This window comes from Chanodichthys erythropterus, chromosome 9, assembly GCF_024489055.1.
Source record: "Chanodichthys erythropterus isolate Z2021 chromosome 9, ASM2448905v1, whole genome shotgun sequence".
Taxonomy (NCBI): domain Eukaryota; kingdom Metazoa; phylum Chordata; class Actinopteri; order Cypriniformes; family Xenocyprididae; genus Chanodichthys; species Chanodichthys erythropterus.
In genome coordinates, this window is record NC_090229.1 from 30159731 (window position 1) to 30184841 (window position 25111).

The window sequence follows — 25111 nt, forward strand, 5'->3', positions numbered from 1 at the left end:
GATTCAACAACAGCAGCAGCATATCTTGGTCCTGTCAAACAGCAAAACCAATGTTACTCAGTATCAAGCAGAAACAAAGCAACCTCAGCATGTTTTCAGGTCTTCCCATTTCTCCAGCACTGGAAAGCTTCTCCAATATCAAGGTGGATATCAGCTCTTACTTATCCTAACCCTTCTTTTTCCAAATTATATTCCCTTGAGCTTTTCCTCTGGTAATATCTCAGTCATCTCCCTTTCTACAAATGTCCCGCTTGCTCTCTCCTCCCCCATCATGAGTGGATATGCCTCCTATTGCCGATTGGCTACAAGAGGGTTGGCGCCCTGTGGATCGGTCCTATTTTCTCTTATTTACATAGCCAGGATTATGTAGAAAACACTTTTTTTTTTTCAGCATACACAGAACAGACATGGAACAAATATTCACAAATTTGTCTCAGCTTTTCTCAGAAATCACTTACTGCAACTTTAAATCGACTTTGGTTGACATTACAATTATGTGCACATGAAAGCGACCATGTGTTATGAACCTCACATGCGTAGTAGTCAGCCAATCTTAAGCAAGGTCATTATAGACAGAAGTCTTAACGATACAACATTATCAAAAGACAGTCTAATCCACTATTTTTAGTGGATGTGTCTAATTTTACCTTGAATGTGCAAGGCTTCCAGAGCAGCTTCAAGTTGTTTTAGTTTTACATTAAGCAGCATAATAGACAAACAATTATATTATTAAAATATTATTATTAATGTTGTAAACTACTATTTGTTATTTTAACTTATTGTAATCAGACACACTGGTTTGTCGCACTACTTCATTATGACTGTTTTGGTGCAAGAAGCCTTGACTAACATATATATTATATATTATTTATATATTATATATATTATACTTAAGTATTTTTTTGTGTTTTTTTTATGTATAAATATGGCTACTTCAGTTGTTTTTCCAAGCAAAAATGTGAACCTCACCTGAGTCTTGCTGTAGACTGTTCCAGTGAGCTCTGAACTCGCAGATCCAGACAGTCCTGGTGCTAAAAAAAGGTTCGAAATAAGTGAATGAAATCATCATCACCACATATGACCATTTATTCAATACATCTGCAAGCTCTGTGTCGTTGTTACAGTCTGTTTAGTAAGATTTATAGAGTGCTGCAGTGATTTTTTTCTAGGCCAACCCAGAAGTTTGATTCACTCTGGTACACAAAGTCAACAGGGCTATTATATTGTCTTATGGATTATTGCAGGAAATAAGCTCTGTGACCAACAAAAGTTAATGATTCTTTCACGTTTTGTTGATAATCTTCACAAATTAACAAAATATTTGTATTTTTTTTAAGCTTAAATACAATCACCAGGAGTAAAAAGCTAAAGTTAATTCAGTTAAAGGTGATAAAGAAGATCTTTTCGTCGACTGAGAAAGCAAAGACTGTTAGTGAGTTTTTGAAATGAGCGCATGCGTAAGAACAGCCCCCCTCCTCAGCTCATTTTAAGGGAACGCCTCACAAAACTTGTGCACGAGTATTGGAACACGAGTGTTTACCACCGGCATTCGCTCTGTTGTATTAGTGGATTCATTATGTCGGACTCACCGCAGGTAACTCAATCTGCAGTTGTTACTCCCGTCTCCTGACAAAAACATTGCAGGTGGCGCCTGTGGAGTGTGGAAAGTTACTGGAGCACGCAGCCGTGCTCGTCTCACAAGGAACGTCACGGCAATGATTGACAAGCCAGAGGGCCAATCGTTTACGCGATGATTGCTGATGTGAAGGCCCTACCTCGTACACAGATGATGTATATTAATATTATTACTTTCAGTGCACCTCATAAATAGTCTTTTATCAGTTAGTAAAGACAGTTTCAAGTAATATTGCAAAAATGTATAAAACAAAACATCCTCTTTAGCACCTTTAAAAACTACATCACGATCATATCACTTCAGTGTCACCACCACTACACTACTGACATCTTTCAATATTCATTTAAAATAGAAAATTTGGAAAGCTTGAGTTTGAACAGTTTTAATAGGTGCGATATATCTTACTGCATGGCGTGATGACGTTTAATGTCCTCGACAAAGCCTCTGCATGACCATTTACCATTACAAGTGGGTATTGCTGATGTATCTTATGTTGTTGAATAAAACATGAAATATCTTGTGAGCTTGTGTTAACCACAGAACTTATGTCAAGCATTTAACCAAAAACCATTAAAAAAAAACTTCAACTTCGGAATGTTGGAACTGAAAGTGCAAAAATGTTAATTTCCATGTTTTAGAACTCATTCATACAGCACTCTATAGTACATTCTATTGAATCAACTAAGACTGCAAGAAATAATCAAAATCGATAATGAAAATCAACAACGTCTGAGATGCGCTCTTCTCAGCGCATAACTTACATTTTACATTTGTATCATTAGCCCCTTTCACACATAAACTTTACAGATAAATTAACAGATCATGTGTAAATAAAGGACCATTGGTCCCACTTTATATTAAGTGGCCTTAACTACTACGTACTTACATCAAAATAATAAGTACAATGTACTTACTGGGTTCATATTGTATTGCAATCACATTTGCTGCTATTGAGGTGGGGTACAGGTAAGGTTAGGGACAGGTTTGGTGGTATGGGTAGGTTTAAGGGTGGGTTAAGGGATAAGGGATGGGTAAACGGTGTAATTATAAATGTAATTACAGAAATTAATTACAGATGTAATTACATGCAGGTGTTTTTAAAATATTACTACAATGTAAAAACATGTTTGTACACAATAAGTGCACTGTATCAAATTATTAATTTGAATGTAAGTACATAGTAGTTAAGGCTACTTAATATAAAAGTGGGTCCGGGCCATTTAAAAATACCAGTAAATCGGTTCTGGCAATTTACCAGTATAAGTTGTAACATTACCGGAATGAGGCTGTGTGTGAACAACACATGAAGATTACTGGTATGAGCATGTACAGGGTCAGAATGTGATGCAAGTTTGCTTTGGTCCTATCATAAGTTCCACTGCTTTTATGTAAACGCGTTAGATGGTCACCTGCCCTTTTTATTCACCAGCGCTGCGGCTCTGCAGTTACTATTGCGTACTACTGCAAGTAGGGCTTTAGCAAACAATTATTTTAATGATCGATTAATCAATTTTTTTCGATTAATCTATATATTTTTTGCTCCCATTTTGTATTAGGTGTCTTTATGTACCAACACTGAAAAATGCTGTTGTACAATGTAAAAAAGTAAGTTTTGAAATGTTTTCTTCATTCAGCAGTTTCAAGTATCTGCTTGAATATATATTTATGAACAAACAGCTGAACAGCTCATGACTGCATTAAGGTAGCCATAGCAATACTATCAAAGATGGCGATGTCCATAACACCGGTTTAATTGTAATTCACAGCGCATTAAATAAATAAATTGAGGCGCCACTTTATCCATCATATATTTTAAAGAACCAACAATGACTTCAGAGTTTGTTTGAACCACGCATCTCGCAGCTCGAACCCACAGCCGCTCCGGTGGATCTTCGGATGAACACGAATCATTTCTCCGTTGCTGTGAGTAAACTAAACACCTCGTGACGATTATCAGTTCAGTGTGGCTCTCACGTTATACACAACTAGTTGTCCAGTGCGGCTCCATCATTCAGTGCAGGTTTGTCGAGAACGCAAGTCCTGAAAATGTGCACTTGTGCTGGTGTTCAGTTATATGAATACAGTTGTCATTCGCTCAAAAAAAAAAAAAAAAAAAAAAAAAAAAAAAAAAAAAGGTTTGAACTTTATTAAGCTACTAGCCATTAGCATCGCCTCTAGTAAATTTTGTTTTGTGTGAAACAACAAGGATGAACGTAAACAATGTGACGCATCGAACCTTACCAAGCAAATCGACTTATAATCAACATAAATCGATTACGTCGACGCGTCGCTTCAGCCCTCATCATAAGTGAAATACGAAGTAGACTTAAGGTATTACACCATTTTAAGGGAGATTCCAATCCAAATCATGCATGTTCGTATGCTGCTTTTTGCAGGTGTAAAGTGCTTGAAATGCGACAGTTGACATGTCAACCATCACGATTAAGGGTTAAACAGATAAAAAGACATTGGCAAATTACATTTATCTTCATATTAAACATCGCAACAAACATTTATCATTCAGTTTAAGTCTTCTGAATTTGACAGATTAGAGTGAAAATTATAATTAATATTTATATGGATGTGTTATACACATGTATATTAAATGAAAGTATGGTAATTTGTATAATATTTATTTACAGAAGTATATTATGGCATCAAACCAACCCTCACAGGGACACTTAGTAGGGACCCTGTCAATAGGAATGCACCAGAGTTCACGGAGCAGTCTTCTAATGAGCGTTAGATAAGATACATAAAAAAAAAAAAAACTGCGCAGAGCGGGGTGGTGTGAGGACTGGAATTGGGAACTGCTGACCAACATAGATAAAATTTTATTTATTCATCCGTCATGCTTTTTAATCAATTATTTTTCAATAATTTTTGGATTTTCTCATCCAATTAAAAGAAATAATTTATTATCAAAATAACCGTTAGGTGCAGCCATAGAACAAACTACATCTGTGCATATATTGTGAGAGCAAGATCTACCTTTTCCCGCGCTGTTGCCGACACCTTTGGCCTGGGAGCTTCCTCCATATCCTCCTTTCCCATAATCTCCTCCAGCATGAGCCTGGGACAACTCATCAAAAGCTTAGGAGAAAATAAGAGATTTCAAAACAAAGTAGTGCATTTTCCAGCCAAAGATTAACATTTGGACTCTCAAAAGCACTACTTTTTGGGGGGTTTTAGCAAATAAAAGGCCTTTTAGTGTAATTGTAAAAATGTTCACCTTCAGGTCGTGGTACACGTGTCTTTTTGCTCTGAAATCTTTATTGATTTTTATAAAACTAAACATAAGAACAACTTTTATATTGTTAGCAATATTTCAAGATAAACTCTTACTAGACTGAGGCAACGTTATTTGATAATACATAAATTTTAACATGATTTTTCAAAAAAAAAAAAAAAAATTGCATCAAAATTGATACTTGAATGTTTGTATACACATCGATCAATCATCATTGTATTGCATTTAATTGTATGTATTTGCCCCCCACAATAACGAGATCTGATCATAAATCTAAGCATTTAAATATTTTACTAAGACATATTTTGGAGAAATACAGTGTGACAACTAATACTTGTATGCATTTTATGCAAGTAGTCTACTATACAGTTATCAGAATAAGTTTAAATTGTCAAAAAGTAAGCTCTCTTACTTATAAGTCATCTAAATATCAGCAACTGCACCAAATTGTGTATTTATGGTCAGTTTGAGGCCTCTGAATAAAATTGTTTTTCCCCTCCTTCAGTATTAACTCCATATCCTTATATAGGGCTGTCACTAACGATTATTTTGCTGATTGTCGGTCGATTATTTTAATGATTAATCGAGTAATCTGATAAAAAGAAATTGGGTGGTAATAGAAATAGACCTAAATGGACAACAGCCTTTAAAATGACTTTAAATACATATATGACATTGAGATAATATAATAATAATAATAAGTTAAAATATAGTATCAAAAGCAAGTAATCACATGGTTTTATTGAACAACACTAATAAAATACACAAAGTAATATACATAATTATAAACAATGAACTTGTGTACATTATGTTACAACAACTGCCTGCAGAGAACCAACGGACTGGTGATTGTTACACTTTACAGCATGATCAAATCCTTGTTCAATATTTGCCAAACATTTAATTCAAATGTCCACTTAATCTTTAATATTTTACCAATAGAAACGCTACAGCCACTGCAATTTCTTGAATGAACATGTGGACATCAAAACATGCAAACTCAGGGCAAGGGTTTAAACTTTTATTTTGAAGTCGCAGCAATTAACAGCAATTTACATATTTAGGGTGTACTCACACGGCACGGTTGCCTTGAACTGAGCCCGAGAACGCTTGGCCCCCCTCCCCCGCTGGCCCGGACTCACATTGCCCTTAATGTTCCGGGCCAGAGCGCGCTTAAGTCATATACGCTGCAACTTTTTGAATGGAAGAAAACAGGAAGAAATGCACTCTCTCTAAGATACTGCTTAATATATTTATCATTTACGCCACGCAGTGAGTTTCACTTGCACATATCAGAGGATTATTACGGCAGCTGACATTAATGGAGGAATTTGCAGCTTTATTTGCAAACTACAATTCCTGTTCATCAATAAGTTTAGATCTATACCCGCTATAAACCCAAATACTCAAATTAATTGCATGAATTGATAAGTGTACTATCAGAGTAGTAATAATTATGTTTGCCATCGTAATGACAGTAGCGCACACAAAAGTAGTAACTGTTCCGTGCTCATGCATGGTTAGCGATCACACTGCATGCGAACCGCGCTCTGGCCCACCTCTTCCAAGAGGGCCAGAGCTGGCTAAACGAACCGTGCCTAAAAATGATAAGTGCAACAATTCGCTATGAAACGCAAAGCGCGTCATGCATTTCCCAAATGCACTTCACTAAAAACCCAAACAGCACATCAAGAGACCAAGTTCACTTTGAAACCCGCAGTGCATGTATTTAATTGAATCACAGCCTTTAATATATATCGTACAGCCTTAAACGCTCTAATAATCCGTTTTATGGATTTTTCCCCATGGAATGCGCAACTTCCAGTATTTTGCCAGTTAATCGACAAGGGTAAATAGCAATTTAGGATTCTTTTTTAAATCGTGCACTCGAATTTAACTGAGAAATTGTGACAGCCCTACTTCTATATCATACATCATGAGCCACAAAAGCCTGATGTGTATCAAATATGATACTCAACATGGAGAAAAAAAACCAAAAAAAAACCACATATGCTAACTTAAGATTTTTTTAAACATTTTGTCATAAGGGTCAATACATTTTTATTTCAAAAATTAGCCTTTTCTTATTTCAAGTGCCAGGCTTTACAGGGTTAAAATGACAATTAAGTAGCCTGTAACAGTTACCTGGACCATATGTGTGCTGGCTGTATCCAGCCTGGTGCTGGTACTGGCTGGAGGGGCCCATACTATGTTGCTTTGTGGACGCTGGGGGCATGAAGACAGTGGGGCCATACTGGAAGGCACTGGGCACTCCCGGCATCCCAGGGTAGTAGGGCAAGCTGGTGTAGCCATAACCTGGAGGCAGAGGGGGGTTGAGGAAGGCCTGGGTCTGACCCTGCTGGGCTTGACCTGGGTTCTGCGGTCCTTGATTTTGAGGGGGAACAGCACTCTGTTGAGACTGTGAGGGTGGCACAGATGAGAGACTGGTGGCAGGGGCTGGGGAGTTTGAGTCACTGCGGCCAAATTTGGTAGGTTCACCTGTATGAGCAAGAGCAAGACAGAAAAGTCTTTTAGACTTACCAAGTACTGGAATGCAACAACTCGTAGTCCTATCCGTAAAAGAGTAAAACAAAGACAATGGCTGCTTACCCGAGTAAGGATTGCTTGCTAATCCTCCATCTCTGCCAGCTAGCGCTGTACCAGGGAAAGTCATGCCATAATAATCCTACAATCGAGAAAACAATCTATGAGAAATAAAAATCTTAAAGGACAAGTCAAATTGCCACCGTTTAGTCATTTTATAATTTTACTTAAAGGGGTCATGAGTAGGTTTGCTGTGGTAGTCGGTGTTACACAATGTTCGGCTGTACACGGATTACATTACTTGGCCACCTCGGCACATCCCCACCGTTTTGCTTTTCTGTTTTTTTTTTTCACAAATAAAAACCATTTAGTTAGGACAACAGAAACTACAATTATAAACCAATCCTTTTGTCATTGACAAATATCTTGGAAAATGTCAGTACCGCTGCTCCCTGTACACAGAGTACGAGTCATTGCAAATTCAAAAGCAAAAGTGAAGCTCGAGTACACATTCAAAAGCAATTTCAAAACCCCGCATATAGATAACGGCTCCCTGATGCGTGCAAATTATGAGCCTAAACATATTAATTCAAAAGTGAAAGTAAAAAAAGTGGGCACGCATTCAAAATAATTTAGTAAACCAGGAACATAAAAAAAAAAAAAAAAATATATATTATATATATATATATATATATATATATATATTTTTTTTTTTTTTTTTTTCCCCAAATGCAGCCCTACTGACTAGAGTTTATTAAAAGAAGTTTGCCTAAAAATAGACGAAAAAGGAGCATTGACAAGAGTTAAGTGTTGTGACAAACAGTTGACTATGAAATTGTTACCATGGGCAGGCGGGACTGCATCATTTGTAGATCTTCATATCCATAGATTGGCTTTAGGGATGAGAAAATACAGAAGACACAGATCAATACCATCAATGTGATGCAGACAAGAATACTTCAACAAAGATAAACATCATAATAAAATGTGTGTGTGTGTATTTTATTTATTTATTTATTTATTTATTTTTTGCTTCCTCTATCAGAGCAGATCAGCCATACACTAACCGGGTAAGCTGGAAGTAGGCCACCAGGACCCATGATGTACTGACTGGCCAGCAGCGGCGGTACTCCTTGAGCCAGGTTAGGAGGCGCCTTACCTGAAGATGTTGAGAAAACATGTGGAAACAAGATTCTCAGTTAAAACGTACCATTCAAATATTACACCAACCACACACCATTTACAGACTGACTTGAAATGCTGATCTATATGCTGAAAAATCTATACATTTACTAATATATATATATATATATAAAAAAATAAAGGAGTTGGTCAACAGCAAATCATAAAAATACTGCCAACTTTGCTGCAACACTATAGTCATATGCAGTAAATGTTTTTGTGTTACTGACCAGAGGTGTTCGAGGGTGTGATGGTGGTCTGCAGCGGAGCAGAACGAACAGCAGAGGGAGCGGATGGGCCATTAGCGGTTAGGTTCTGGGTTCCTGCGCTCAGGCCGTTCGAGTTGACCGCCGAGCTGGACACGCTCGACACAGAGCCAGAGTATGTGGACAGGCTCACATTCACGTCAGCACCCATCTGGGTCTAAAGGAAACATTTCAAATTTATTTAACATTGATCAAATATCATGAGAAGAGAAGCTTACTGCTGAAATCAGGACAAACAGAAGCTCAGGTAAAGAGCGAAATACAGGAAGGAAACTGAAAAAAAAAAAAAGTGGAAATGGGAGGAGCCTCAAAAGACACTTACGCTCAGAGAAGAGCTGGTGGGTGCAGAAGATCCAGGAGAGTTAACGCTGCTCACGTGACAGAGAACAAGCAACCATGAGATAAGGAGATTGATTTCCTTTCATGAATATTTAATAAGACTGAAATTCTAATGGAGTGGTAGTACCTGCTAAGTGAAGAAAGAGCTGTGCTGAGGGCAGGTGGTGCTGTTGAAGAAGAGGAAGATGAGAGTGATGAAGATGACAAGCCATTCTCAGTGGGCAGGGCTGTGGATACAGGCTGAGGGGTGCTGGATGGAACAGCTGCAGATATATCAGGACAAAAATGTGAATTGTGGTCTATGCTACAAATTCACGTAGCAAAGAAAGTACAGGTAAAAATGGAAAGTCTTCTAATACAGAACTCCATTACCTTCCTGTGCACTAGATGTCCTTATTTCACTGAATCCATTCTGTGGGAAAACCGATAAACAGATTCAGCTATTAGTTAAACTAACATTTCAGTTACTTGAGACCAGCATACAAGAGAAAAACAAAGGAATTAGCATTAATAAATTAAAAATAAAAGGTAAATCATACAATAAGTGAAGTGTGGCACAAAGTATTGAAAGTCTCGGTCATCATTTACTTAACCTCATGTTACAAACCTGTATGACTTCCTTTAGCGTAACATAAATGATGCTATTCTTATAAATGCTGGTAACCAAACACTGGATCCTATTGACTTCCATTGTGTGAAAATTAAAATAAAACATCTAAAATGTTCTAAATCTAAAGCATTTCATGACTTTAAGATGTTTTTTGATGACTGTATAAGGACAATGAGCACTCAGCATGATTTCAAAAGCAATACATTCCAGTGCCAAATCGCCTTTTATTTAAAAGGAACACTTCACTTTTTTCTTTTTTTTTTTGAGAATAGGCTCATTTTCCAACTCTCCTAGAGTTAAACAGTTGAGTTTTACCATTTTCAAATCCATTCAGCCAATCTCCGGGTCTGGCGGTAGCACTTTTAGCATATTTAGCATTATTGAAATCTGATTAGACAGTTAGCATCTCGTTTAAAAATGACCAAAGAGTTGCGATATTTTTCCTATTTAAAACTTTTCATGACTCTTCTGTAGTTACATCGTGTACTTGGACTGACAGAAAATGAAAAGTTGCTAGGCCGATATGGCTAAGAACTATACTCTCATTCCAGCGTAATAATAAACGAAACTTTGCTGCCGTGCCATGGGTGCCGCAGGTGCAATGATATTACGCAGAGTCTCTCACAAATGTCTCCACGGTTGCAAGGCACACTCCCTGTGCAAGCAGGGGGTCACAGGCACTGAGAATTAGGGTATAGTTCTTAGCCATATCGGCTCTTAGCCATATCGGCTCTTAGCCATATCGGCTCTTAGCCATATCGGCTCTTAGCCATATCGGCTCTTAGCCATATCGGCTCTTAGCCATATCGGCTCTTAGCCATATCGGCTCTTAGCCATATCGGCTCTTAGCCATATCGGCTATAACTTGTCATTTTCCGTCAGTCTTAGTACATGATGTAACTACAGAAGAGTCAAGTTTTAAATAGGAAAATAATCGAAACTTATTTTTGAGAGAGATACTAACCATCTAATCAGATTCAACGAACTATGCTAAGCTATGCTAAAAGTGATACCAGACCCGGAGATTGGCTGAATGGATTCGAAAACGGTAAAACTCAACCGTTAACCTCTCGGGGAGTTGGAAAAAAGTGGAGTGTTCCTTTAACACAAATGAAGGAAATTAATACTCTGCTAGTCAACTAGATGTGTTTCATTTGTTATAAATACAGTACAACATGTGAAGCGGATTAAAACCTTTCAAAGTTGTCCCAAAACCTTCTTCTTAGAACAACTTCGTTCTTAAGACAACTTTGATGAACATTTTTGATCCACTTCAAATGCTGACTACTGTATATCTGTACTGCAAAATGTTTAAAAAAAAAAGTCACTTTTTCCATGACGTACGACTCGCATTGAGGGGGGAATATCTGATCTGTCCGATTACACGGCAGGCGCAAATGCACGTATCCGATTCATATAGATTTATCTCCAATTCATATCAGATTTTTTCATTCGTAATTGGATCACTTGAACCATGCAGTGTAAATGCAGCCTTAGTGGACCAGTAAATGTGACGGCACCTAAAATGTGAAAAGATTGAAAGAGTTTTGGTCATACACTGAGAGGGGTGGTGGCAGATGACTCCACTCTGTTGGCTGAGGGGGGAGCCAAAACAGAAGGAGCAGTAGTGCTCGGTAAACCCAGAGAGGCAGATGGGTAACTGGACTCCATTACTGCTGGAGGCAAGCCACCTAGAGACTCACTAAAAGGAAAAAGAAAAGATGACTTGATTAGAACTGCATTAAAGTCACTTGTTTATGGAATGTTCTGGGCTTTAACTGACTTTGTGGCAATGCTGATTTCCATAGTCAAACATTTTCTAAATATGGTAGAATTGCTTACAGATAGCGTTAAAGGTCGTGTTCACCAAAAGATGAAAATTCTCATTACACACCCTCACGTCATTCCAAACCTATTGCTTCTGTTTATCTTCAAAACATTTCAAAACAAAGATATTTTTAATGAAACCTGAGAGATGTCACTCCACTAGAAGTCCATTCCACCAAAACATTTAAGCTTCAAAATCAGGGTATCTTCCATTCATTGTTTTTTTTTTTATTTAATATTAGAAAAAAAAAAAAAAAAAAAAAAAAAAAAAATACCCAGAACTTTGTTTTTAATTTTTTAAAAGAAAACGAAAAGAAAAAAAAAATTGGCTTGATTTTTAATTTTTTCGTTCTGGGGTTGGAAACGAATAATCAGCTTGAATATTCAATCTCTACATGTGGGCGGGAATGAAACGCCTATTTCCGCTGATTGGTCAACCAGACGTCAAAGCATGTTGTCATCAGTTGAACGAGTGATACAATGGCCCAAAAGATTATAGAGATCCACTTGACATTTATTCCTGAATGAATCAGCGTTTTGAACGAATCGTTTGAATAAATGACTCATTCATTAACACAATGACTTGCTGCCACCTACTGGCGACATGTCATAATCCAAATATTCTTTCATTTTGTCATTCATTTAATATTTCTGTATTCAAAATGGTATTTAAAACATTAATCTTGCATTACGCAATTGTAATTGCTACACATTTACTGCCCCTCTACTGTCATTATCTAACATCTCATTAAACAGACACTGCTTTTTTGCCACTTCTGCAATCTGCAATGCAAAGCCTTTGGTTTATTCTGCTTTAATTGGTAACAACCTTCAGCGTCATATTATACTAATTTAATTGTTTAAATTTAAAGCAGAACTAAGTAAATTTTTTTACCTTCATAAATAGTTTAAGTCCTTACGATGGTTAATTGATTTGTAGTGGTGTGTTTGAGGCGAGCACTAACCCCCTCTGGCACGTCTACGCCAGAATACAGCACTTGCAACTTGAGCTGCACCGACCCGAAACAATCTCACCTCATGTTCACGTTCACGCGAGAGTGACAAAATGCTTTACGGTAATTCAAAAACAATGTATATATTATGTCTTTATAAGACAATTTCGAGTGTACTGTATTTGCAAATCCTCTTTCTTGTACTGTATTTGCAAAACTACTGCGCTGGCGAGTGTTGTAGTCGTAGTCCAGAGCTGCGCTTGGAGTATTTATGACAGTGTCATTCACTGAAGGGGGAGCTTCGCGAATCTTGCTTAGTTCTGCTTTAAGAGCTTATCTTATTAAATATGCAGGTATGCCATCTTTAATGTTTAGGAAAAAATCCTATATAAAAAGGCAAAAAACAAATCCCCTGTAAATCAATTGGCCCTCAGGGTAAAGTTAATTTGTGACAGTTTAAACAATTTGTGACTTCTGCATATTTACACTCAAATCGATAGGCTACTGATTTGGGCTTCGCTTCAATGTATTGTACATTCGCTACGCACCGCCCAGTGCGTCAAGTAGCTTTGCCACACATTTTTATAGTTGGTCAGTTATATAAAACGGGCATTGGACCAAAGTTGTAGGCTGGGGGTAGTTGTGTGCAGCTGCAAAGTAAATTAATATTTGTGAGAAAGAGATGAAATGTAGAATAAAATGCATTAAGAATCTGTACAGCTGTAGCAGCGAGGGACTATTATTCTGTTGAGTGGAACCGATGAACAACTGATGACAACATGGTTGGACGTCTGGTTGACCAATCAGCAGAAATGAAACATTTCATTCCTGCCCACATGTAGAGATTGAATATTCAAACTGATTATTCATTTCCAACCCCATAAAAAAAAAAAAAAAAAAAAAAGCCAATTGTGTTTTGTTTTCTTTTTAAAAAAACGAAAAAGTGTGTGTGGCGACCAGGACGGGCGAGAGCCGTGAGGGAACGGCGCGAGGGCGGTGGTGCGAGAGTTAGTGAGCTACACCTGGGAGGCGCACCGGCCTTGAGTCTCTCACGGAGGAGCTCCGGAGGCATAAAAGGAGGAGCGACGACCGTGAAGGACGAGAGAGGACCAGGCCTGGACTTTATTTTATGTTTTATTATGTTTGTGTGGAACAAACGGCATTACTTTAGTTTTGTTCTTTGTTTTGAATTAAAACTTTTGTTGAACGTTCGCCGGTTCCCGCCTCCTTCCCACATTTACGAACTGTGTAACATCGGTGCCGAAACCCGGGAGGAAAGAGGGACATGCTGTCAGAGAGCCCTTGCTGCTGAGGGGGATCGCGGTGCTGCGGAGTTCGGGCAGCGCAGGAGTGGGAAGACCGCAAGAGGCTGCCCGAGGCAGTGGTGCTGGAGCCTAGTGAAAGGTGGGACGGAGACCCGGATGCCGTGCTCCTGGGACGAGGTGGGGTGGCTGCCGTCCAGGAGGGAGCGGAGTCGCCGCCGCCATCCGCCGTGGGCCGGAGCCTGCTGCCATCTGCCATTAAGGGGAGGAGCAGGGGACGGGGGACTCGCTGCCGGCTGCCCTCAGCCGGAGGAGCCATGGCCGGCCGTCAGGAGGCGGTCGAGGATCGGGCCGTCCACCGTGCGTTCAGTGCCACCGCATGGCACCGCGAGGAAGAGCCTCTTGGCAGGCTGAGGACCGAGCGGCAGTGTGTCTGGGAACCGGACCAAGATTTTTTTTTCTTTCTCTTTTTCCTTCTCTCGTCCTGTCACTCCCCTTGCTTCCGTCTCCTTTCTCTCGTCTAACATGAGAGGAGCGACGTCAGTGAAGGACGAGAGAGGACCAGGCCTGGATTTTATTTTATGTTTTATTATTTTTACTTTAATTTTGTATTTGTTTATTTTGAATTAAACTTTTGTTGAATGTTCGCCGGTTCCTGCCTCCTTCCCATATCTACGAACTACGTTACAGTGTGGTTCTCTCGTTTTTCTGATTTCAATATTAAATTAAAAAATGAATGAAAGGAAGATACCCTGATTCTTCAAAAAGTTCATAAAGACACTATAATCCATATGAACTGAACAGTTTAATCCGAATCTCCTGAAAAGCTGCATACTAACACTGATCATCGCACATACATAGAGCATGTCAAATATGGTCAACGGAAGCTCAACCATACTTACCTGACATGCGAGAACAAACCTCATTGGTTCTCACACGTCAAACAAACATTGAAAACTTATTTACCATATTTGATGAGCTCCGTGTAGGGGAGTTGAACAAAGTTTATATGGGATTAAAAGCCTAAATTAAATCGGTTCATCATAAAAAGAAATTGTGTCTCTTAAGAAGACTGATTAAACAGCTTGATTAATATGGATTTATAAACTTTTGAACCATCTTGAAGAGTACTGGTTGAATGGGACAGAAATCTCTCAGGTTTCATGAAATTTCATCATTTGTTTCAAAGATGAATGAAAGTCTTGTGTTTGGGGCTACGTCTACACTAACCCAGATATATTTGGAAACATCTTCCCTATATTTTGGTCTTCCGTCCTAGAGCTTAGATTCTCTGCCCGAGCCCGGACTCGGCCCGACCCGACCCGCGGGCCGGGCCGGGCCGGGCCGATATTTCCCGCCAACGTCCTCGGGCCGGGCCGGGCCGGGCCGGGTCGGGCCGGGCCCTTGATAAAGCACGTCACGTGTCATATGCGCAGCGTCTCGTCCACTCGCAGTCTCGCACGCGTGACGCATCACACCTGCTGTGCGTGCTGTAGCCTACTATTCAGTAGCTTAAAGCCTCGTTTACACTGCACGCGTGTGCGGAACGTTACGGCTGCGACGCGGCTACCGGAGCTGATTCGCGGCTACTCTAGTCAATGCTCGTGTTTACACCAGCCGCGCTGCGGTGCGTTTGAGAAGCGTCCCAGAAGGGGCTCACTGCGCCGCTTCGCTAAAGATAGGCGCCTCGCCTATTTTTGACGCGCAGCTCAAATACAAAATAAAGTCAAAATAATCCTGTAAACTCCTGCTGATATTTCACATCACTACAATGACAGAAACTGAAGACAAGAGATTCGAAGTTGAAAAACTTGAAATTTCTTTGTTTTTGTTGTCCATAACTGGAATTTTAAGTGTGTTAACTTCATCTGTATGGCTACAGCAAAATAAAGTATGGCATAGCAAACACAATCAAACCGGACAAAATATAACCATTTAGCCATTAAAAACATGAAAAATTTAACGAAAACAATGTTGGCCAGGCAAATCTAGTGGTCTCGCGAATCCAGCCGCTTCGCTTCTGAAATGCTTCTGGTGTGAGTTGACACCCCGCAGAAGACGGAACAAAACCTTGTCGGAGCCATACAGTGTAAACCAGGCTTAAGTACAACATGGAGCTTGAAGAAGCAAAGAAAAAAATTAAAACAGGAGAATTAACTTTGAGCAAGTCTGGAGGAAAATCGGAGGTATGGAAACATTTTAAACTAGTTTTAATAAACAAACAACGCAGTTTACATGCTTCTTCCTTGTATTATTCATTAAGATAATAATTAATAGATGCACGCACAATTATGAACTTGATAAATGTTACAGAGATGTTTACTATGCACAAACAAATGCTTTTCAACTTACATGTGCAAAATTCAGAATTAAATGAATGTGCTGCAATTTGTACAAAAAGAGAGTCTTTAGTCTACGTGTTTTAGCCAATATTTTCTTTAAAGTGAATTTCGTTTAGTATAAATTGTATCTTAATTTTAATACATTTTCCATCATCCAATTAACTGGATTTAATACATAAAAAGCAATATAGCAGACAATGTAATTATGACATGGAGGCGCCGGCGCGCCGCGGTCACACACCTTTTGAAACTGGTAACACACGCTGTCACCGAATTTACAAATGCACATCTTGCTTGTTGCTCACACACATATTATGTTGAAATAACAATATGTTGAAGTAACATTATTAATAATAATTAATCTTTAAGAATATTTGATTGAATGCTGAATGTTGAGCTTGTTCAATTTAATAAAATCAAAACTTTAATTATGATAATTAAAATAATTTAATATTTAATATTGAGTGGCCAATTTTTGCTCATTTATTAATAGTATTTATATAATTTATATAACTGCGCAGCTCCCCCCTGTAGCCTAAATGATCTGGCACAGCAGCACCTGCGTTAAAAAAAAAATCTGGCGCCGCCCCTGGTTATAACGGCCCACATATTAAAAATGGTCGGGTTTAAATCGGGCTCGGGCTCATAATTACAGTGGACGTGTCGGGCCGGGCCGGGCTCGGACACAACGCGCTCGGGCTCGGGTAGGGTCGGGCTTGATTTGTTGGGCCCGATCTAAGCTCTATTCCGTCCACACTGAGACACCATTTTTGTCCTATGAAAACATCAGTTTTTGAAGATGCTCTTCCAAGTGTATATATTTGAAAAAGCCATTTTTGAGTTGTAGAGTGGAATGTGAAAACTAGGGATGTACTGATATTAAATTTTTGTATGATACAATATAGGGCTGGGCGATATATCGCATGCGATTGTCACGCGCATTTCGTCAGTAAAGCCGGTTCCCTGACTGCCGCTAAATCGCCATCACCTGCTTTCAAATGGAGTGGCATTTAATAGACAGAGCTGTAGATCACTGAAAAGCCACGCAATATCGCGTTCATATCGCAGATAAATCGCATTCGATAATGAACGCGATATTGCGTGGCTTATCAGTGATCTACGGCTCGGTCTATTAAATGCTGCTCCATTTGAAAGCAGGTGATGGTGATTTAGCGGGCAGTCAAGGAAACCGGCTTTACTGACGAAATGCGCGTGACAATCGCATGCGATATATCGCCCAGCCCTAATACAATAGGATATTTGCTCTTTATATTTGAAAGCCGATAACCAGTGTTGAGGAAAGTTAGTTACTTTTAAAAGTAACACCTTTGTGGATGCGCTTATCCCGTAATAACATGCCATCCCATTAAGATTTTGCAAACATGCTAAACAAGAAAGCATCACAGGTGGTCAGACAGACCTGATGGTGGTGGGCTTTGAGTACAGGTTGCACTGGGTTTGAGGAGCGGCCGCAGGTTCCTGACAGCTACTTTCTGATTGGTCGAGATTCTCCACAGTGGATTCGGACCCAAAATCCAGTGCACCAAACTGCACGTTCAGCCCAGACACATCAGCAGAGCCTGGCATCTCTACTGCTGAAGAGGGGATCTGGCAATCAAACACAAAAATGTACTGTTGATGAAACACGAAAAGCCATTAGACTATATGAATGAGGTAACTTCATTAAATACTTCAATGGCTACCAAATTGTTACAAGGCACATGCACAATAGGGTCTTTTCGCACCTTTTCATAGTTCCTAGAACTATTGGCAGAAATACCCAGATTTTGTTGGGTTCACACTAAAGCACTACAGGAACTACCAGTGATGTAAGTGTAAGCTGAATGGCCGAACCCGTATTAAACACCGGTACCCACCTTTTTCAAAAAAAAAAAAAAAAAGCCATGTAAACAGTTTATAGCCTATATATTTACTCAACAAACTAACTCTACAAACATGGAAAACCTCTTGAGTTAAGGAAAAAAAAATCCAAATACTTTAAAAGGACCAATAAAAACATGAATTATGCGTTTCTGCTCAGCTAGTGACACAGGACATCAACCACACGGCAAACACTAATACTTTTCATATAAGTATTCTTTCTTTCTTTCTTTCTTTGTATAACGGTTATATCTATCCATCTTTGAATAACAGTTCTAACATATTAGAAAGGACTGTTAACAGATCGTAATCTAATGAAGACAGAATTTGAGCTCTGTGTGCTCAGGCTCTGGCGTTCTCAGCGCCGTCAAAATAAGTCACAACAAGCTCAGCTTACGTCACTTCATAGTTCCTACTGGTGGTGCGAATGCAACCAGGTAAACGGCCCTAGGGAAACTATTAGTTCTCGGGGAGCCACCCTTGTGGCTAGTTCCTAGAACTACCTGATTTGAAAGCCCCTAATAAAAAGGGGCTACAGGTGTACTTTTGTTACCTTAGATGGAGGGGGCACTCTCCGTCTCTGTGGTCTGATGTTTCTAGGTTGTGACGGCTCTGCAGTGATGACGACAGGTTCACAGATGGGTTTCAGTGTAGGAGAAGGCGCATCATATGGTGGAATTGGGACGGTGTCTCGGGCCTGAGCCGGCAGGTCCGACTGGAGTGCTGCATTTTGATGCTGGGTAAGATGGCTGAGGATGGGGGATGGGTCGGGTTGGGCCTTTAGGTCCACTAAAAACAAAAGATGTATTCCATAATGTCAGTCTTTTTTTCTTCAATCTTTCATAGAGAATATTTATAAATATTAGAGTGTGTTAAGGATGAGTAAAATTATATCGACTGCAACGGTAATGGCATTCATTTGCACGTGTAATCAGCGATTACATTGTATAAACAGTAAATGCATAATACTCACAGTGAGCTGTTGTAACAGGGGTCTCCTTGGGTTCATTCAGGGTCATAGTTGTGGATTCAATAAGCATCGGAGCAGTGGATTCAACAGATGCAGTGCCATTGCTCAGGGCCCCTGAAAACTGATTGGACAGAGGGGTGATTCGGGGTGTGCAGATTGGCTCTGTTTTCTGTACATCATTGTGGGGAAGCCTGGATCCCGGCATGGTCTAGAAGGAAAGAAGAAAGTATTGTCATTATAATTTCACAATTATCGATACCAATTTTGATACAAAAGCAAAAACTATGCCATTTAATGTATTGTTTTACTACTAATGAGACTTTTAAATGTCGTCTTTGTACCAAAGCACTGGACCTTTAAGACATTTCTTATTGCTTCTTACAAAAATTGTAAAGAAAATGCTATGTAATTGTGCACACTATATACTGGCACCAGCCTGGGTGCCAGCCCGAACCCCGTCCACAACATTTTTTGGACGGGAAGTTCGGTCTGGACTCGATCCATTGTGGAGTTATTATGCTCGGCTCCCAGAAGGCCGAGCCAATCAAATTGCCAGGGCGGGCTTTAATCGATGATGGACAGGCTATCTGCGGTTACGTAACCACCCACGTCATCAAAGAGCGCTTGGGGGGTTTGATTGACAAGCGATCTAACCAATCAGAATGCCGCATCCGCCATTTTGTCCAACAAAGCAGTCAGGAGTTAGAAGATTAACATCGGTGGAGTTAAACTTGAAAAATTGTGCATATTGACGTCTTTCCACGTTTGAAACAACATTCATTCTCATGTTCATTCATGTTTATTTGATGCTATAAATGGACTAGTAGGAAGAGATGATCGGTTCACGAGCCTCTTGAGCTGAGGCGCTACAGCAATCTGTCACGATCATGGTCACAACACACTAGAAGTCCCAGAGATTTGTAACCCTCCTTTAGCCAAGTGGATGCTAACTGGCTAGTCTTTTGGCTATCATTAGCATCAATTCATGTGTAAATATGGTCATTACCTGAGCAATCTGCAGGGGGGTTGGGGGTGTGTGTGTGAATGGTTGCTGGTGGCTTGTTTGTATGTGTGGGGGAGGGAGGGCTGCTAAAAGCAGAGAACTTGATTGACCATGGGCCGGTTTCAGAAAGGAGGTTAAGTGAAAACTCTGAGTATGTTAACCCTGAAATGAGGGAGTGCAAGTGATGTTTAAAAAGTTAACTCACTCATTCACACTGCAAAAATGCTTTTCATACTAAGTATTTTTTTTATCCTATTTTAAGTAAATTAAAAAAAAAATCTTAAATCAAGATGGATTTTCTATATGAGAAAATTATATATGATATTTAGTCTTGTTTCCTGGGGGGATCTAAATTAAGTGCATTTTACTTAAGTAAAATGATCTGCCAGTGTGGTAATAAAAATAATCTTAATGCAAACGGAAAGTGTTGGAGTGTCTACCCAGGTGAAAAAAGTGCCGTAAAATACACTTTATTTTAGTACACTTTTACACTTCCATAATGTCCAGTGCTCTATTTCTGTGCACTTATTTTGTACTTAATATACTAAAAGCTCTTCTTTAGTACTTCTTAAGATAATCTTAAGAACATCTAAGTGTACTCAACTAAGCTATTTTGAGACACCATGAATTTGAACTAAAATGTGCTTTTAACATACTATCTCTGTATAGAAAAATGTTTTAAGTTACCACTTGTAGTACACTTGAAACCATCTTTCAAACACTTTTAAAAATGGACTTATGATGTATTTCAAATATAAGATTAATATATAATGAATATATACAAAATGTATTTATAATATATTGCCAGGCAGTGCCAGGATTGTGAGTGATTTCTGGAATGTACTCACTCACTTTTTAATATTATTTGTAAATATGTGTACAAATGGTTGGTTTCTTTATTTTATTGTGTACTATTTTTATCAATAGATCTCAGCAACAAAGTAAAAAAACATGTGTGTTGATTTCTCCCTAAGATGGCAAAGTGAAACACAAGTTTCCTTGAAGTGGCTCAGCATGGCCCCACATTGTTTACATAACAAAAGCAACTGTTCACAGCTGATTAAGGATATTAGCCTAAAGACTTCCAGCCCATCGGCTGTCCTGCGGGTTTTATAGGTAGAAAAGCCAAATGGCTGCTCTCTGGGACTTCTAGTGTTAAAGAGCCACAAAACGGTTTTTATTGTTTGAATTTTTTAATAACTACACAGTTTGAAAGCTGGGACTTTGTTTAATATAATAAGTAACCTGCTCTGTCTCGTCTGTCAATGTGTTGTCAGTTTCTTCTTTGCTCCGCAATGTATTTTCCACTCTGTGTGTTGTCGGACAAAGCAACAGTAACTAAGGGGGACGAGTCTTTGCAAAAGGTCAATTAGTTTACAACAATGATGGCTGTTGAAGAACTGAGATGTGTAGATTCCGCCATCGCGTCCGTTATAGAAGATATCGACAGCGCATTAATTTTAAAAGAGGAACAGAGGACCGCGATCAAGGCATTTGTCGATGGGAAAGATGTCTTTGCCGTCCTTCCTACGGGATTTGGCAAAAGTTTGATTTATCAGCTGGCCCCGATGGTCGCTAAGAAGAGTTCTGTTGACAACTATGCGTCGCTCAACATACGTCACTTACTCTGTAGCTCTGATTGGTTGTAGGTCTATCCAATTGAGGTCTTTCCTGGATCGGTTGAAATACGCCGCCATAATCAAAGCCCAATGGAGCAGTATCAGACTCATATTCTGACTAGAATTGAGTATGACCACGTCAGGCTATACTGGCACCATATCAGTCATCAGAAATTTTTGTAATTTATTGGGATTTATCTGCCAACATTGTATATTAAGTGTTTGAAATAAGATTTTATATAATTTCCTATCTATTTTTGCAACTTGCAACATCATATAGAACTAATGATTAAACCGTTTTCAAAAGAATTCACTTATGCTCACTAAATCTATTTGATCAAAAATACAGTAAAATTTATTTTAAAATGTCATTTATTGCTGTGATGGCACTGTTCAGCAGTCTTCGACCGGGATCCAGTCTTCAGCATCACATGATCCTTCATAAATCATTCTAATATGCTAATTTGGTGCTCAAGAATGATTTCTTATACATGTTGAAAACAGTTGTGCTACATAAGACTTTTGTAGAAACTGATGCATTTTTCTTCAGGATTCTTTGAATAAAAAAAATGTCAAGCAAACGTTTTCGTAAACTGTCACTTTACTGTCACTTTTAATTAATTCAGTGCATTTTAATGTAAATCCTTAAAACTAAAAGTATCATTTCTTGTTCTTTTTAAAATCTGACCGAGCCCACACTTTTGAATGGTAGTGTATATTGTGTGAATAATTACGAAAATAGCCAGAGTGCCCTCATAAATCTGGGGTGTCTCAGTGCCTGTATGCGTGTCTGTGTTCTCACCGATGCAGCATGTGCATAAGTGCCAGCAGCAGCAGAAGCGTAGCTATGTGTGTGCGCTCGCGTGGTGTGCTGCTGGGAGTTGGTGAACACCAGGCTCTGGGTGAGAGTATCAGGGGATGATGGCTCCAATCCAACCAGCTCAGAGTCGCCCTCAGCCACCTTAGGCAACAGAGAGCTGAGATCTATCCTGAGGAGCAGAGACAAACATTCAGCTACAAAACTACAAAAAAGGCCATTGCCTCTGTGATGCAAAACATTACAGATTTGTTTTTCTGTGGTTCTGCCCTATTGCATCTGATGCTTCCACAACACAGGAAGAGAGGATATTGGTGAGGACTGCATTTATATAAGCCTGCTCATCTGGGTCACTGCTTGCTCAGTTTTTTTTTTACTTCAATTGCAAAACTTAAAAGTCGTAAATTCACAAAACTGGGTGGGGAATCATACCTGAATGCTTGCCAAATATTTTAAAGCACACAGGTAGACAGATATGTCTAAACTTGCTCTTCTTAACTGCTTGTTGAATATTTAATAGAGACGTTTAAGCACTAGCCAAACCAGGCTCTTTACCATTTAGTGGTCAAGGCAAATCAAATAGTCAGCATCTTTGGTCAGGAGATGTTTCATCAGTTACTTACAACTCTTCAAACCAAATTTATATAAAAAGGTGCTGAGCCAACAAGAGTGCAAACAAGTTATATAGGTAATGCAGGGCTTGACAATAAGGACTGCCCGATGACCCGCGGCCAGTGTGAACGACGCTCGGGACAGTAGACTGAACTGTCACTTGCCCGATCGGGCCAGTGCTGTAGGGTGTGTGTTATATATTGTCTATGATATCATAATTGCTGATTTAATGGTCTGAAATTATCGAGTATGTCTCTCACTTTACAAAAACTAAACAAAAAAACACACACCGAGTTCACGCATGTAATGCGTGACAGTCTAGTAGGTTCTGTTACTTTATTAACTTTTTGTTGTGGGGCAAATGAAAATTTTGGCAGGGCAAGTAAAAATTTGAACCACTGGCCTGAAACAGTAGAAAAAAATCCTTAGCGTGAGCCCTGTAATGACTAATGTAACTGACAGAGTAAGTAATTCCATTGTAACTTTAGGTGTGCTTTTTAAAAATAAATAAAACTACTATCAATATAACTTCAAAATGTGTATTTTAAAAAAAACGAGAAAAAAAAAAACGTTTCAAACTGACAAATAGATGCATTGTTCAATTAATTAAAAGTGCAGTTAAATACAGTAGTCAACATTTTAAGTGGACCAACACCTTTCAAAGTTGTCCTAAAACCTTCTTAGGACAACTTTGATTAACTTTTTTGATCCACTTCAAATGTTGACTACTGTATAATAAGCTTACTTGATTTGATTTTTACATGCACTTCAAAATGTACATATTGCTTTTCTTTATCAATTTGCGAGTAGTTTTAAAAAAATGCCACTATACACATTGGCTGCTCCCAGGTGTGAACTGCCCATTGGCAACTTAATTGACAAATGGATTAATAAAAGCATTTGGTAAATGACAAAAGAAAGCAATTTAATTAAATGAAAGTTGTTTATGTGATGAGTTAATATAATTTAACATGCATTTTGAAAGTACACCATATATCCATTTTCCAAAACTTTTTGTCTAACCCTGATTCACTATGGTAATCCTATTATAAGCGTTTATATTTTAGACCTAGCGGGATGGTTTTCACATGAAATTGTGTAATAGAGAAAAGTTGCTCCGGCTACTTTGACACAGGTATGGTGTAGACTTGTTAGTTGTCAAAACAAGCGAGAAAGGTTGACATGGAGCATGCTAAATCTTAAACCTCTGAGGAATCACCCATTTAAAAAAAACAAAAAAACAAGCCAAACAGAACAGAGTCTTCTGGCAAAAATAGAATGCGACAGATCTCGTAATAAAACGAGAATCAACATTGCCTTTGCTTTTTGGAGATGGCGAGAACTAAGGGATTTGAAATGTGACACGGAGATGGCCTTTTTATTACTCAACAGGTGAGTAATGTATTTTATTGAACATATGTAGCTCTCTAACAGTTCATTATAAAGCATTATCTACTATGAAAGGTCATTTCATTATGGGTTGTTACAGAGATGTGCTGGAATTTATTAAAGGAAGCACATGTCTCTAATGTGTACAGCTAAAATAACATCTTCAGCTAGTCTTGAGATCCTTTCCATCTAAACTGGTTATATCTCTTAAGCCTAGTAGAGAATGTTATGACCAGCAGGATAATCTCTCTTTCAGTTATGAGAAGGAACCACATTCATCCGCACTGTCACGCACAAAGCACAACTAAAACGAACATGTCTATTTGTCAATTTGAAAAGGGATTTTTAAAACAAATTTTGAAATTGAATCAATATATTTATTATTATTTTTAAAGTTATTTATTATTTATATTTTTACTTTAATTTTTAAGTGACACTCCTAGGTCTCTATACATCTGAGCTGTGCTGGAAAGTGCTGAAGCACTCACCCCTGTCCAGGCTGCATGTGGTTCTTGGAGCCAAGAGCATAGGAAGCAGTGAACACTTTGGTCTCAGATAGCTGTTAAATGGAGAAGTGAGCATTACACATTGACATCTCTTGATCAAGTT

General features: G+C 38.8%; 1 protein-coding gene across 5 annotated transcripts in view; it reads right to left on the reverse strand.

Annotated features, from left to right (window-relative positions):
* The window catches only part of ubap2b (ubiquitin associated protein 2b), a 36276-nt gene that overhangs the window by 3416 nt on the left and 7749 nt on the right, over window positions 1–25111 (reverse strand). For all 5 annotated transcript variants that reach the window (XM_067395286.1, XM_067395289.1, XM_067395285.1 and 2 more), the window contains 16 exons: window positions 24991–25061; window positions 22487–22673; window positions 19066–19270; window positions 18646–18881; window positions 17632–17819; window positions 11385–11529; window positions 9590–9629; window positions 9345–9480; window positions 9201–9246; window positions 8843–9035; window positions 8498–8589; window positions 8273–8323; window positions 7497–7572; window positions 7032–7385; window positions 4628–4729; window positions 970–1031 (listed from right to left, as the gene is read on the reverse strand). In XM_067395286.1, the coding sequence (XP_067251387.1) occupies window positions 970–1031; window positions 4628–4729; window positions 7032–7385; window positions 7497–7572; window positions 8273–8323; window positions 8498–8589; window positions 8843–9035; window positions 9201–9246; window positions 9345–9480; window positions 9590–9629; window positions 11385–11529; window positions 17632–17819; window positions 18646–18881; window positions 19066–19270; window positions 22487–22673; window positions 24991–25061 (2184 nt within the window). The remainder of the gene's footprint in view (window positions 1–969; window positions 1032–4627; window positions 4730–7031; window positions 7386–7496; window positions 7573–8272; window positions 8324–8497; window positions 8590–8842; window positions 9036–9200; window positions 9247–9344; window positions 9481–9589; window positions 9630–11384; window positions 11530–17631; window positions 17820–18645; window positions 18882–19065; window positions 19271–22486; window positions 22674–24990; window positions 25062–25111) is intronic.